The 15,878-nt window shown below is 39.9% G+C and overlaps 3 protein-coding genes across 5 annotated transcripts; all 3 read left to right on the top strand.

The window, feature by feature from the left end:
• Nucleotides 1-434: 434 nt before the first annotated feature.
• Nucleotides 435-4,210, top strand: LOC141904588 (leukocyte elastase inhibitor-like). 3 transcript variants are annotated; one of them, XM_074793202.1, is made up of 2 exons: nt 435-567; nt 1,575-4,210. In XM_074793202.1, exon 2 carries the CDS (start codon nt 1,583-1,585, stop codon nt 2,735-2,737), a length of 1,155 nt encoding a protein of 384 aa, XP_074649303.1. In that variant the 5' UTR covers nt 435-567; nt 1,575-1,582; the 3' UTR covers nt 2,738-4,210. The 3 variants fall into 3 exon arrangements, with proteins under 3 accessions (XP_074649303.1, XP_074649302.1, XP_074649304.1); XM_074793201.1 differs by lacking the exon at nt 435-567 and adding an exon at nt 580-668; XM_074793203.1 differs by lacking the exon at nt 435-567 and adding an exon at nt 603-706.
• Nucleotides 4,211-6,755: 2,545 nt separating this feature from the next.
• Nucleotides 6,756-12,423, top strand: LOC141903597 (DNA excision repair protein ERCC-1-like). Its single transcript, XM_074791785.1, has 9 exons — nt 6,756-6,895; nt 9,425-9,603; nt 10,009-10,257; nt 10,350-10,449; nt 10,864-10,940; nt 11,178-11,277; nt 11,379-11,450; nt 12,140-12,208; nt 12,285-12,423. Exons 1-9 carry the CDS (start codon nt 6,827-6,829, stop codon nt 12,378-12,380), a joined length of 1,011 nt encoding a protein of 336 aa, XP_074647886.1. The 5' UTR covers nt 6,756-6,826; the 3' UTR covers nt 12,381-12,423.
• On the top strand, nt 12,303-13,143 carry LOC141903598 (small ribosomal subunit protein mS23-like). The gene has a single exon (XM_074791786.1). It carries the CDS (start codon nt 12,434-12,436, stop codon nt 13,076-13,078), a length of 645 nt encoding a protein of 214 aa, XP_074647887.1. The 5' UTR covers nt 12,303-12,433; the 3' UTR covers nt 13,079-13,143.
• The last annotated feature ends 2,735 nt before the right edge of the window (nt 13,144-15,878 follow it).

Raw genomic sequence — 15,878 nt, 5'->3', positions numbered from 1 at the left:
AGATTCTTTATTTTATAGTAATTTCTGGGACACCCTAAAGCCGGGCGTATAGGTCGACCTTGTGACGCGACGTAATCGTCGGTTGCGTCACAAGTAGGGGCGTAAGTCGGTTGCGATGTGATTTCCAGCGACTGTGTGCGACTAAGTTGCTCCCAAATGACTAGTTGAACAAAGTAGAACAAAGTTTAACAAAGTAGAACATGTGCGACTCATTGCGACTGGCGTCGCTGCGAGTCGCAACCCGTCGCTGACAGTCGCAAGGTAGCGTTGGTCAGTGAGTCGTTGCGACGCGATCGTCGCTGGCGGTCGCAGTGAATCGCGTCGTAGTGAGTCGCAAGGCCGACCTATGCCCGGCTTTAAGCTATATCAGACAGTCACGTCATTGATTTTCTGATAAACTACATTTTATATTACAGCAGGTTTTACAGCGTAGCGCTCGATCGTGAAGCAACACTAATACACCGTGGTATCAACTAGGCCTACATAGCATGCATGGTACTGTATAACAGCTAGGTCTAGCAATAACACGGTGTAGTCGCTCATGTAAATTTTTCATCGCAATTTGTGGTGGGTATTCTATGAAAAGGGATCTTTAATGCATGTGACAGGTATTTTCGATCAGCCAATTGTGACACAATTGACGGCCGTCTTAGTGTACTCATTCATACGTAGGTGGAAAAAGGTTTTTTGAGGAAAATAACAGCAGGTTAAAACTTATAGCCTTTATATTCGATTATTGTAAGCACAGTCATAGGACAAATATCTTCGCATGGAATACATGGGATCACCCAATTCTTTGTTCTTGACACCAGGGAGAGTTAGATATTGAATAATTTGTCTGCTTATAATGGTACCTATGCATATTTTGTAACTACAATCAATTGCAAACGTGTAGCTCATAGCGTGTTCTATTATATTGGTGGGTTTCAAGGTTTTTGTATATGGTCACCAGGGGGCATTGAATAGTACTACAACTTAGTATTCCCATATTATATTGGTACTACGTAGGCATATTTTGTAACCACAATCCATTGCAAAGTTGTAGCTCATAACATTTTCTATGATTATGGTGAGTTTCGAGGTATTTGTTTTTGTATATGGTCACCAGAGAGCGTTGAATAGTAGGATTAACTAGTATTCCATATTATATTGGTACCTCTGCATATTTTGTAACCACAATAGCAAAGTTGTAGCTCTTGACATATTCTACCATAATGGTGGGTTTCAATGTCATTGGTTTTTGTATATGGTCACCAAGGGGCGTTGAATATTTAAACTGTTAGAACGTTAAGCATTTGAAACCACTTCCCAAGTGGGCATGAAGAACACTCTCCCTGTCTGGATGGTGTCTCCTAATGGTTAGAATACCACTCTCCCAGTCTAGGCGGTGTCTCCTTATCAGGAGGAGATCACTTTTCCAGACTGTGTCTCCTAACGGGTCAACTCCCCTTGTCTGGACGGAAAGGAGACTAGTCTGCAGAAGTCTCTCCCAGTCAGCCCCTTCAAAACAGTCTCACATGCCAGGGACATTTCTGCATTAATTGATTTCTTTGTGTTTACCTTTACCTTTTCAGAATCCAAAATGGCAATCAACACCGTTGACGTACACGCCCCTATCGTCAAAGCCAATACGGAATTCGCCGTCGAATTCTACCTGCAACAAATGAAAGCTAATTCGGGTAACATACTATTGTCCCCGGTTTGTATATCGGCAGCACTGGCTCTGTGTAATCTGGGCGCTAGGGGTGACACGTCAAACGAGATGGCCGAGGCGATGCACATCCGGGACATCGATAATATTCACGGACGGTTTGGCGAATTTCTGGCAACGTTGAACAATTCGTCTGGTGCTGAATCAGCGTACCAGCTGAAAACTGCTAATAAACTATTCGGGGCGGAGAGGTACAACTTCCTCGAGGAATACCTCGCTGATAGTTTGAAATATTTCGGCGCTGATTTGGAGCGGTTGAATTTCGCCGACGAGTTGAAATCGAGAAACGTCATCAATAAATGGGTCGAAGATAAAACGTCCGGTAAAATCAAGGACATTATTCCGCCCGGTGTGCTGTACGAATTCACTAAACTCGTACTGGTAAACGCCATCTATTTCAAAGGTAATTGGGACAAGAAATTCGAGGTTAGGGCTACGCGTAAGGGCGAGTTCAAGGTCAACGAAACCGAATGGAAAGTAGTCGATATGATGCATCAACAAGATCGATTTCCGTTCGGATTCGATCGAGAATCCGGCTGCGAAATACTTGCTTTACCCTATGTGAAAGAGGAGCTGAGCATGTTTATCGTTTTACCGACGCGAAAGGGCGGCCTTGCCGAGGTCGAGCGCCGCCTATCGGTCGAATTCTTGGACAGGTTGACGAAGAGCGTCGGTGTGAGGAAAACGAACGTGATGGTCTCGCTGCCGAAATTCAAATTCGAGAAGACGGTTGAGTTGAATGATGTGCTGGAGGCGATGGGGATCAGGAAGTTGTTCACGGAGGGAGTTGCCGATCTGAGCGGTATGGACGGTACTAGGGAACTGTACGTCAGTCGTGGAATTCATAAAGCATTCATTGAAGTGAACGAAGAAGGTACGGAGGCCGCGGCGGCAACCGGAATTATGGTAGATAGCTATTCCATGCCGCCTGAATTCAGAGCTGATCGTCCGTTCATGTTTTTCATTCGTGACAATCGCACGATGGCCTTTCTGTTTCTTGGCCAGGTGACTGATCCGACGTCCTAAAAAGATCTAAACCACAAACTCCAAAGCATAAATTTATCAGTTTTCGGTTTTCAGTTCCATGTATAAATCACAAATACTATGAACAGTATCATATCAAAGCTTTGATAAGATCTATTATGAAATTGTGCCAAAGTAACGGATAAAGACGAAGTTAATATCACGAGTATGATTTTGGAGAGGGGCCTGACTCGCGAAAAATGATTGACACGTAATGTAACAATGTGAGACCAGGGGCTGAGCCAGTGTGGGGTCCTCCCCCACACTCCCTTATGGCCGTGTGATCAGGCGTTTGTGAGGACGCTAATTTTTCCCACATTGATCCATAATATTTCGAAGAAAAAATCTGCCTTGCCGTTTTGTATCTCACGAGAAGCCTGCCGCTCGACAAGCGGTAACGGTATAGGCTGTTCCGCACCTGGAGACCTCCTCCGGCATGCGAGCATGTGACAATATTGCACTATACTGAAATCAAGTCGAGCCACAGTTACGAATATTTGTGAGTTAGATTTGAAGGCTAGTTCCCATCATTTGACTGTTTGAATAGCCATCATTTTAAGAAAAACTTAGAAAGGCAGTGACCTTTCATGAGCCATTTTTAAAACAACTTTAAGATTTGAAAATGGCTCGGAATCGAGTTGAAACGTCAATTACTCTTTATTTTGTTTCTTTTATTTTCCTCCCAGGACATTTTACGCGCCACTCACTGAATAACTAAACTAAACTTTAACGAACAGAATTTCTGGTCTCCTGAAGTTCGTTGTAACGAAGTTCCGGAGAAAAGATCTCGGCGTTATTTTAACTCCAGTTAGAAAAGCGATACTTACAGCGATTGTTAAATGGCCCTCATTTACGATCTCGTAGAAATTGATTCTAATGTGGTGTCTTCGCGGCTTTTCGAGACCTTAGTAATAACATAAGCAAATTAGGCACCGGCACCGCTAATATAATAAGCGAGGATTACAGGAGGATCTATCAGTTGTGTTGTCGCTAGCGGCACTGGATAAGCCGGGTCCTACATTTTTCGATCCTGTGATCAAATTTTCAAACCTTCCTTTAGACAGACCTCGTAGAATATGCCCCGCTTGTAATACTTAAGGTACATTTTCTGTTTGACTTTGATGAACCCCGAAAAAACTGAGTTTGAATATCTTTCATACCCATGATATTTTGATAAAACCCAACGGTCCAATTGGCTAAATTCATTAAAACCGGCCTAGATGTAGATAGATCCCTCCAATAGTATGTATTGTAAATAGTTAATGTATATATGTTTCGTTACGTTATTCTTTACATTTTATCACTTGAGTATAGTTTTGTAAATATTTATATATGTGTAATAGGAATGGTAAGAGTGTAAATAAGATTGCAAATCGTAAAAAAGGGTCGTTCATTATAACGTACGCATTGTAGATCGTCGTCTCTATCAACAATAATAAAGTAGAAAAGGGCACTTTTTTATAAGATCAGGCAGAAAATTTTCAACAGAAAGACACCATTCTTTAGGATTTTATCTTTATTGTATGGAAACAACATGGATGTTTGCCCCTGTTTCGCTCCCGTTTGAAATTGAAAGAACGTTTTTGGCCCACTTGGGACTTTAGTCCCAGCAGGCTATTGCGTTCACTTTTCGTCCGTCATCCATCCGTTCGTCCGTTCGTCCGTACATAGACGGAATCCAGTTATTTTGGGAAGTTTTGAAGACGCTTCAATGTAATGTCTTGATATTTGGTTTAGACATGTAACTACCCTAGACACATCTTCAGCCCAAAAACTGGCCCTGTCAGAATCAAGATGGCCGACTGGCAGCCATTGTTGTTCGCCAAAATCAGCACTTTTACACGTTTTTGAAGTTTTTAAGGAAAATTTTGAAGACGCTTTGATCAATGAACTTGATCTTTCGTGTATATTTGAATCTACCAAGGGCCCATCAGCATAACAAAAAATGGGTCGATCGGACTCAAGATGGTCGTCCTATTAGGATCTTTTTAGTTTCCAAAAATGTCAATTTTGGCCGGAATTCTGGGTCCTTTAGCTTCCTACTGTGCCATTTCTCATTGCAATTTGTGATGGGTATCCTTTGGAAAGGGATGTTTTATACCTGAGACAGGTATTTTTGATCAGCCAATTATGACGCAATTGGCGGCAATCTTGGTGTCATCAGTACTCATTCGTAGGTGGGAAAAAGTTTTTCCACATTTAATTGATACATAAGCGTATTTTGTTACCACAATCAATAAGAAACTTGTAGCTCATAACGTTTTCTATGATTGTGGTGAGTTTCAAGGTCATTGGTTTTTGTATATATGGCCACCAGAGGGCGTTGAATAATACAATATCTTAGTAATATTATATTCGTATCAATGCATATTTTGTAACCACAATCAATTGCTAAGTTGTAGCTCATGACATCTTCCTATGATTTTGGTGAGTTTTAAGGACATTTTAGTTATTCTATATGGTCACCAGGGGCGTTAAATAGTAGAATAACTTAGTATTTCCGTATCAAATTGGTAACGAGGCATATTTTGTTATCACAATCAATTACAATCCTAGCTGCCATTTCTATGATTGTGGTGGGTTTTAAGGTCATTGGTTACCAGGGGGCGTTATATATTGAAATTGGTTAGATTGTTGAGCATTTGAAACCACTTCCCCAGTGGACATGGCGTCCCTGAACCCCTATTTCTCATCGTTGGTTCGGTCGTCGATTTAGGATTTTCAACCGTGCAGTTTTAAGCGGAAATTTTTATGGTACTTTATTGTCTAAACAGGAATGACAAATGGGTTTGCTATTCTATGATATCGTTAAGTTTTGTAGAATAAGAAAGGCATGGCCGTAAGGCTTTGCAGAAAAGCAAGAATCATATAGCAAATACTGCGATCGATTCAGTGTATTCTTCTTGCTATTCAGAAATATCGCGCCATTGTATTTTGGCAAAACCTTTATCTAGATAATGCAAACTGAAATCATTCAATTCAATTCAATTTCATAGATTTATTTGGATAGAATACAATATGTAAACATATATACAATCTACACAGGCCTAGCAAAGCCAGAAAGGCCGCTTAACGCTAGCACCCATACAAAAAAAAAATCATATTAGCTGTGCTGTTCGCCCCTTAAATTCCATCACCCTCGCTTGCCAGGCGTTGTGTTAGCTCCGGCGGGAAAGCGTCCTTGGCCGCCAGCGGTGAGGATTGACCATTGTGGGCTTCGCAAGCGGTATAAATTGCGACTAGTCCCGGCCGGCATTAGGGGCAGGATTTAGGGGCTGCTCGGACAGTGTCAAGACAACTAAAAAGATCTTTCCAGAAAAAGGCGAATTTTTTTTTACTTGCCTCAGAGTTGCAAAATCTATTTGCAAGTATTTATTTTGCAAGTAAATCAAATGCAGTAGGCCTGAGACCCACCCACCAACTAACTCAGTTTTCGTTAAATTTTCGAAGTCACACACGTGGCAGTGCTTTAGAGTGACATGACACATGACACGTCAAAATCCGCATCCCTGACCAAAGCCACGACGCGCGGCATTTTACAATAAAAGGCAGAATTCGCCTTACGTGACCGACGGCATTGGGCGCGTCTCCGGCCCTGGATCAAAGCCGAGTATCTTACTCATGTCAATGGCCTCACAGCGCTACAATCTATGATTTCTTTCATATTTCGATCATCAAACATATTAACTTCAAACATGCAGTTCCATTTGAATAAATTCTCTGAGGTACGTATTAACCGGCTGGGCCTCTCGTTACGCCGTGGGCCGCCGTCGGGAATCGCGAGAGTTTATGAGACAAGAGTTGGTCTCGTAATGGGCCCCGGACATTCAAAGCCTGCAGATTCGAATTTAGAACGAGAACCAATAATAGCTTATTTGTTTTTAGTATTAAACTCCCGGTTAAACTGGCCCGGGTGCCAGGCCGTGTTTCAGGCAAACTCTGGCATGTGACTTGCAGTCGCGCAACTGAGATCGGTTACGAAGGGAATGGATTTTAGGCGCGCGATTTCCGTAAAGGTTGACGCTCATATTACAAATATTGAAATTTATTCATCGTCATATCATCAATCGAAGAAGTCGGGACTAATGAAGAATGTCTGGAGGAAGATTTAAAATTCCATCATCAGAGGAAATAAATAAAACTAATTCATCACAATATCAGGTTCGTCCCTCAACCTCCCTCTACTCGAGCCAAATTCATCAGGCCGATGCGATGGATTGTCTTTTCTTCTGATTCTGAGTGAGAGTGGATCTTTTTATTAGACTTTTTGAGGGCTCCTAGGCCTATCCGAATTTCTAAAGAATTTGTTCATATGTAGGCAGGTGATATTTTTGCCAGCGAGGCAGCCATTATTCCTCATGCCGACGACTATAGAGTGTTAATTGGTAACCCTAACCCCACAGGGGTTTGACGATGGGCTTGGATTTTATTTCCGGGTTGTTGATAATCTTGCGAGAATGGCGCTAAATATGAACTGCGAATAAATTCTAAATATCACGGAAATACCTTGTGTTTATATTGTTTATTTATCCGCTATAAAGTTTCGATAAACGATTCGTCGTTAAGAATCATTATCAGACGGTCGTCAGACGGCTATATGAAATAACAAGGGATGAAACGCCAGGCCTCCGCTGTACTTAAATTTTCAGCCAGAAGGTTGGGACAGTCACGTGACATTCTGATGACGTCATCGCATTTAAAACTTCAACACGAAAAGTTAACATATTCACAGACCGATATCAATTGTCAGATTATGATTCATATGAAATAAATAACTTATAAAGAATAAATTATGATGAAATATATAATTCATAGTCAAAAAATGCATTTGAATGTAAGTTATTCTTAAATATTTTTCGTATCATAGTTTCTATCTAATATGCTTCAGGTTCGCGTTCAGTCAAATAAGAAGCGTTAAGTCACGTGACTGTCCCAACTTTCTGGCTGGCACAACTCTGAAGGCGTTTCATCCCTTGTTATTTTATATAGCCGTCTGACGACCATCTGATAATGATTCTTAACGACCAATTGTTTATCGAAACTTTATAGCGGATAAATAAACAATATAAACACAAGGTATTTCCGTGATATTTTGAATTTATTCGCAGTTCATATTTAGCGCCATTCTCGCGAGATTATCAACAACCCGGAAATAAAATCCAAGCCCATCGTCAAACCCCTGTGCCTAACCCCTAGCCTATTGTAACCCCAGTGGCGGATACCGTGAGTAGGCCCCTACGGCTTTAGTCTGAATACCAGTCGTTGTTACCGGTTCCCTACAACGTCTGACTCTGAAGTATCATATAGAGGTTAAATTCTGTTAATCGCAATGCAACAACTGATTTTAGTGTCAAATCAAACCTTTGTACTAAAATAAATAAATTAGTAACTTTGTTGACTTTGAAAACTTGTTTTATAATAATATTTTTGATGATTTAAATCGCAAACCTGAGAATTTATTGATTTGATTTGAATTGATTGCCACAATCGGGATTTCCCATACAGACTAAATGAATAAAATGTGAAAATTCAATAGGCCTTTATGTCTCCAAAATTACTCTAAATGTTATTTTTTGTTGATAAAATGCATAAATTTTGGTCAATTTTAACCTTAAGAATTTGAAACAAGAATAATATCTGCATTGGCATCAATGTCAGTCCAAGTTCAAGTCCGGATCCGTGATTTACACTCCCATCATGCACCACGAAAAGCGGCCATATTTGTTATGTTGCTTCACTTCAACTATTTTTTGAGGCGACGAGGCAAAGGTTTTGAGCTACTACGATCGTCAAAAGCTACTTAGGATTACAAATTTATGCACAAACAATAGTTAATTTCCATCTGATTATAGAACAGTTAGTTTTAGGTCAGTTGATGGTGTTTTAAGGGGTGAAATAGACGCTCAAAGCCTCGTCCTTCAAAATGAGGGACAAAAATTAACCTTATAAGAGCACTTTCGCCCTAGACTTTGTAGAACAACGGCTAGGTACTAGACTACTACGGCTTGAGCATATTCTGAATACCAGACGTTTTTTACAGTCAATGACGTACTAGACTACGCGGTACTTAAGATTTTCCCCACAACATTTTCAATGTAGTTAATATTTGCCTGCATGTAATATTTCTGTCTCCAATACTTGTCGCACGTGTGGTACCTAACTGGTAGTGAATCGGTGCACCACATACAGACACTCGAGGCATCCATCTTGCCAATTAAAAAAAATACTAATCCCTGTTTTAAAATTGCTGAAATAGCGTCTGAGAGCACCTAAAATTTCTTTGGGGAGAGAAATTATTATGGGAGAGGGGTCCCCAAATCTGCGCCAGGGGGTCGGGCCTTCGGCCAGTTACTTGCGAGACACAATATTACTTTTGAGTCATATTCAGATTTGATCCCTGGATCTGTCACTGAACCCTAACCCTTAAAGCCAATTCTATTTTATGTTTTTATATATTTTATTAATATAGTATATCCAATTATATATATATATATATATATATATATATATACATATATATATATATATATATATATATATATATATATATATATATATATATATATATATATATATATATATATATATATATATATATATATATATATAATATCAGCATAAAAATATCCACTTCCGTAGATTTAATTGAATCGATTAAAAATGAAAGGTGAACTTCTCATCTTAATTCAGCCTTCCACGTTATTCAATGCATACAAAACCGAAAAACTAACAATAGAAAAGGGCAAAAGAAGTGGTGAAGTGAAGAATGTTGAGAATGTCAGTAGTGCTGGTGGTGACGCGGTCACTGGTGACCAGCAGCAGCTGCAGCAGTCTGAGGTTCCAGCTTCATCTAATCTACTCAAAGACAGGTACAGATATCTAATTGTATGCCAACTATCGCACCATTTAACCTTTGACCGAGTGGTTAGGGCGCTCCACTCTGGGAAAGCCAGGTTGTGGGTTTGAACCCATACATTACTAACTGATGTGTCCCAGGACAAGACACTTATCCTCATTTCCTCTTTTAACCCACAAGTAAAAAGTTACCTGGTCTGATAGATGACTCCTGAGCGCCTATAAGTAGCTGCTCGGATGTGTCTTCAACTCGGGGAGAGATGACTGGATAAATGGTTAGAGTTTATAGGCTGGGGGTAATAATACCGATTTGATGGAAAGCGCCGTTGAACATTGTATCACAACAGTGAAAAGGATACTATATAAATCAAATTGAATTACTAAATCAATTAATTGATGTATTCCTGAATGTTTTTCAGTAAACAGATGAAAGCCACAATTCAAACTCCATGTAAAGTTAACCTTACAGCATCCGAAATAGTAACAGTAGCACCAGCACCTCAGAGTTCAGCAGCAGCAGCTGCTTTGGGTCACTCGAATTCGCTGTTAGTCAGTGTCAGACAGAGAGGAAATCCTTTATTAAAACATGTTAAACATGTACCGTGGTCGTTCGGGGATATAATCCCTGATTATCAGATGGGCAAATCTAACTGCGCTTTATTCCTCAGGTAATTGACCCTTCGTACCTTTATTAGTTGTTCATTCCCTATCTGAGTCTCATACAATTTATCGATTGATTTGATTAATCTTTAATTAACAGCCTGAGGTATCATAATCTAAATGGTAACTATATTCACGAGAGAATGAAGGAACTGGGTAAAAGTTATGATTTACGGATTTTACTGGTACAAGTTGACATAGTAAGTATTTTTATCTGAAATTATGGCTAGAAATGATACCTTGTCTCTCCTAATCAGCTTGGTCATTTTTAATAACATTTGAAATCACTACATTTCATAGGGGTCATTCATTTATTACATGCGCAGGGCAGTGCAATTGCGTACTGTCATGCTTAATGCATACGAAAAAATGGCCGATTTTGTGTACAGAGGGGAAGGGGGGGTTGAAAAATTCAAATTTTATGCGTACGTAATAAATGAATGATCCATAGCTATCTGTTATTGTTAGCTTGATCATGATCTTGAAAAAGTACCTGGTAGCTGGCCAGGTCAACTTTTAAGCTCAGCAGAAATAAGAAAGGAGGTATCATTTTTTAGCCTTTTCAGAATGAGATCAGTTAACTTAAACAATATACCACTGTTTTCTATTCGCAGAAAGATCCACACCATGCTTTGAAGGAATTGACTAAGATTTGTATATTGGCCGAGTATACACTGATACTGGCGTGGAGGTACAGTTTAACATGGGGGGACCCAGGTTTCAGAAAGTAACACTGGAAAATTATTTCATTTTAGAATCTAAGTGAATTAGTAAAATCTTCTATTTTCCCTGATTCTCATCTCAGCATCTGGCCAATACTGAATAATTCAAGGAATAGAAAATCTTTGATAATCGAGGGTCATCAATTTCCATGAATTTTTAAATAGCAGCTAAATTTTTAAATGTTGTGTTTGTTTGTTTGTTTCAGTTGTGAAGAAGCAGGGAAGTACATAGAAGCGTATAAAGTGTATGAACATAAACCAGCAGATTCATTGAAAGAAAAAACTGATAAGAATTTTTTATCTAGGGTTAGTGTCTGTTATTCTTAGCCACGAGCCCCCGGGGTCTGCGGGTATCTACTATTCTGAAATTCAACCGTGATTTTCCACTCTCTTTCTCTGTGTTTCAGATGACTGATTGTTTGACGAGTGTGAAATCAGTGAATAAAACGGATGCATCGACTTTAATGTCGAAATTTGGGGTTAGAAAAGACACCAACCTATCTAGGCTGTTTTTTTTTCTAATTGATTGGATTACGGATCCGTCAATGAACTTTTTTTCGATTTCTAGGTATAAAAGAAATTATTTTCATTTATTCTTTTCCCGCCGCCCCCTTATCTTCAAGCATAGATAGGAAAATAGAAGTAAATACTTGTGACTTGCAAAAAATGGCGGCATCAGGTATGTGAGGCGATAAATATACAACATTCGGATATCATTATCCATGCCGGCCATTAAGAAAATTTTTTCTTTTTAATCCCCTTTCCCAAACACTTGATTAGTAATTTATCTTAATCACGCAATTGAATCCAATGTTTTGAGAAAAAATGATTTACTGAAAAAATCTTTTTACTACTCTCCGATTGTTTGAAGTACATCAATTCCGTAATCCAACTTAATGAAAAAATGGCCCTAGCTAGTGGTGTATTTATTTATCCAATTACTGTGAATTCGTCTTTAAATCTAATACAGTAAGGGGTCATTCATTTATTATGTACGCATTAGGGGAGGGGGAGGAGTCAGTGCAATTGGGTACTGTAATGCTTAATGTTTATATATGAAAGAATGGCCGATATTGCGTACAGAGGGGAAGGGGGTTGAAGAATTCAAATTTTATGCGTACATAATAAATGAATGATCCCTTACTTCAATTTTATGTTTATTTTGTAGAATTTCAAGAATATAGCTCAATCAGACCGTGATACACTGTCAGCCTGTCCCGGGCTCGGGCCTCAAAAAGTGAGTTTTTCCTGAATTTCAATTGTATGATGAATTTCGAAATTGAAAGTAAATATTTTGAATTCATTTTTTTCAGGCTGATAGATTGTATAAAGTGTTTAATATTCCCTTCAAGAAACCGGTGAAACGATTATTACAAGTGCCCGGGTCCGGCCCGATACCGCCCCGGTGAGTTCTGACTGGGCGGTGCTGCCACCTGTACACTACACCGCGTACTGAACAAAGATGGCTGGAAGCCGGTTAGACAAAATTGGAACGATTTACTCTCGAGTTCAGGGCTTATTGCGAGCCGGTGCTCTGAAAGATGTCGACAAACCGATCTGGTTCGATGTTTACGAAGCCTTTCCGCCGAAAATCGAACCGAAATACAACCGAATTTTACCCGAAAACAAAGTGAAAAATCTGATGGTTTCCGAGGATTTCTTCCGAGCTCGATTCAACCGCGTTTACGGCAGTCCCGGAATTATAGATTTGAACGATCAGAAATCGGAAACGATCAGCGAGAGATTCGTGAATGAATGTTTCCGATTGTACGAGGACGGCATGTCGGAGACGCGATTGTTCAAAATGGTCGCCGCGAATTTAAAAACCGTTCACGGGATCGAATTGAAAACCGTCAAACAACAACAACAGGAAAAACAAGAGAAAATGAAAATCGAAATCAAAGCGAAACAGGATAAAAATATGACGAGGGGAACGCAGCGTTTCGACGAACAGAAATTCAACGTTTCGGCTCAGGATTTATTCGGTGATAAAAGGCGGCAGCCGGCTGGGTCCCGGTCTCCCCCGAGGAGTGCCGCTGATTTACAGATAGACGACGAGGATGGAGACTTTATGAGTGAAGACACAAACATTGATTCTAATCGATGAAACTTATTCATACAATATTTATAATTTCATGTATATGATGAATCGTTATTGTAATAAAAAGTAAAATAGCCACTTTGTAAAAAGTATTTGTAAGTTACCCTTGAGTTTGAACTTGATTGGGATTGTTTCACTGAAACCTATTTTCATTCAGTATCTGAAACAGTTGTTTACTCGATTTTAAAACTTTTATGACACCCTTTCAATCTGGGTGACCTGTTGTGAGAATTTAGGACACCTCGCTTGCCTTTCGTTTCAAAATCTGGCATCTTGCAGCCGTTTTTAGGTCAGAGAGAACCTCTCATTCTCAAGACTCTGGATTGGGTGAATTGTCATGCTGAAACCGAAACCCAGGACAGCCCATTGGTAGCTAGACTGTTAGAATCTAATGGGGATAACCCTTATGATTATAAGGGTAGGCGTTTTTACTAGAATCGCCAGTAGCAATGCAAGAGGACATCCCCTGTTTTTCAAGATATATGTGACATCATTACAATGCGATAGATGGCGCATTGTGATAGATGTAGCCCGTCTCAGAACAAGCGTTGGGCTAGTTTGTACTATGTCGTTTGAAATCCTATTTCTCAGAGGTTATCAAGCTAATTGGAGTATTAAATTTTAGACCAAAATTTCATAAAAGTTCGGATAGGTCTAGATTTAACGTTAGAATTTTTCTACGGCTAAAATTAACCTTGAGTTTAAGGTCGTTTACCAACAACAACCATATGAGTCATTCTGCAGATTTTCCAGAACCTACCCTGAGAGGCCACCGAGGCCAGATGGCTTCTCAGGGCAGGGACCTGCCCTGAGAGGCCAGTGGTTTGAATCAATAGAAAATGAAAACCCATTCAACAGAGTGAGCTGAAATGGTGGCAAGGTGATCGGGATATTCAGATTCAAACTAAAGTTTTCGATCATACAATAGAAGACTACGCTGTATTCTATAGAAATAAATTGAGAAATACAAATGCTTTTAATCATATTAAGCTAAAACAGTTAAAAATTCAAGACGATAGGGAAACAAAAGTTACCTAAAATCAAAACATGAATTTTTGTTGAAATATATAAGAAAATATAATTAAAATTGGTATTTTTCAGAAACAAATTAAAAAATACTAATATTTTTCATAGAAATAAAGAAATGAAAAAACTTTTCTCTGTGGGAACATTTCTTATCAAAACTTCATAAAAAAATTTCATCTATAACTTAATGAAGAAGAAAATCACAATTATTCTCAGGAATAGAATTTTGCTGCTATGTTAGGTAATTAATGATAACGATGATACAAGTTTTTGTAAAAATTAAATAATATGATTCCAAGCGGCGCTGTTTTTATCTGTAATCTATAATTTACGATTAACGTGCTATATGTTCCTTCTAATTTCTTTGCACTTCACTTTCTTGTGTTACATTTGCATACGTATTTCTATACATTGTATGCATCAATAAATATGAATGCACTTGTGTTAAATAACAAAGTCCTTATCGCATCGTAATTAAACTGGCTATCGGCTTGCTCACACATTAATGGGTGGTGACGAAGAGATGAGGAGAGCACGCCGCAATTGCTCATTACGTCAATATAAAACATTCGACACATTTTCTAAACTCATTTTGGTAACATGCGTGAGGCCTAGCCTAGATTGCAAGTGTAGGAAAAATCTGTATTATCGAAACGAAACTGGCCTCTCAGGGCAGGTTGATATTGGAAGTTAAACTGCAGCAGCTCTCGGGGCAGGTTGATTTAGGCAAAATGAAACTGGCCTCTCAGGGCAGGTTGATTTCTGCAGAATGAAACTGGCCTCTCAGGGCAGGTTGATATCGGAAGTCAAACTGCAGCAGTTAAACTAGACTCTCAGGGCAGGTGATATCTGCAGAATGAAACTGGCCTCTCAGGGCAGGTTGATATCGGAAGTCAAACTGCAGCAGTTAAACTATACTCTCAGGGCAGGTGATATCTGCAGAGTGAAACTGGCCTCTCAGGGCAGGTGATATCAGAAGTCAAACTGCAGCAGTTGAACTGGTCTCTCAGGGCAGGTTGATTTCTGCAGAATAAAACTGGCCTCTCAGGGCAGGTGATATCAGAACTCAAACTGCAGCAGTTCAACTGGCCTCTCAGGGCAGGTCGATTTCTGCAGAATGAAACTGGCCTCTCAGGGCAGGTTGATATCGGAAGTCAAACTGCAGCAGTTGAACTGGCCTTTCAGGGCAGGTGATCTCCAGAACTCAAACTGCAGCAGTTGAACTGGCCTCCCAGGGCAGGTGATATCTGCAGAATGAAACTGGCCTCTCAGGGCAGGTTGATATCGGAAGTCAAACTGCAGCAGTTGAACTGGCCTTTCAGGGCAGGTGATATCTGCAGAATGAAACTGGCCTCTCAGGGCAGGTGATATCAGAACTCAAACAGCAGCAGTTTAACTAGCCTCTCAGGGCAGGTTGATTTCTGCAGAATGAAAGTGGCCTCTCAGGGCAGGTTGACATCGGAAGTCAATCTGCAGCTGTTGAACTGGCCTCTCAGGACAGGTTGATATCAGAAGTCAAACTGCAGCAGTTGAACTGGCCTCCCAGGGCAGGTTGATATCGGAAGTCAAACTGCAGCAGTTGAACTGGCCTCTCAGGGCAGGTGATCTGCAGAACTCAAACTGCAGCAGTTAAACTGGCCTCTCAGGGCAGGTTGATTTCTGCAGAATGAAACTGGCCTCTCAGGGCAGGTTGACGACAGTAGACTACGTCTATAATTGCACCCGCAGGGCTGATCAGATTAGATTCAATTGGGTATGCCTTATTGCATGTGGCAACTAT

This window comes from Tubulanus polymorphus, chromosome 4 (assembly GCF_964204645.1).
Source record: "Tubulanus polymorphus chromosome 4, tnTubPoly1.2, whole genome shotgun sequence".
NCBI lineage: Eukaryota > Metazoa > Nemertea > Palaeonemertea > Tubulaniformes > Tubulanidae > Tubulanus > Tubulanus polymorphus.
The sequence above is the reverse complement of the archived record's forward strand: the minus strand, read 5'-3'. Positions and strand labels throughout refer to the sequence as shown.

Coding starts and splice junctions, on each gene's coding strand:
- LOC141903598 (XM_074791786.1), top strand. CDS start 12,434: ATGGCTGGAAGCCGGTTAGACAAAATTGGAACGATTTACTCTCGAGTT.
- LOC141903597 (XM_074791785.1), top strand. CDS start 6,827: ATGTCTGGAGGAAGATTTAAAATTCCATCATCAGAGGAAATAAATAAA. Junction 10,258..10,349: donor AACTGCGCTTTATTCCTCAG/GTAATTGACCCT, acceptor TTTAATTAACAG/CCTGAGGTATCATAATCTAA. Junction 11,278..11,378: donor ATAAGAATTTTTTATCTAGG/GTTAGTGTCTGT, acceptor TCTGTGTTTCAG/ATGACTGATTGTTTGACGAG.
- LOC141904588 (XM_074793201.1), top strand. CDS start 596: ATGCATGTGACAGGTATTTTCGATCAGCCAATTGTGACACAATTGACG. Junction 669..1,574: donor CTTAGTGTACTCATTCATAC/GTAGGTGGAAAA, acceptor TTACCTTTTCAG/AATCCAAAATGGCAATCAAC.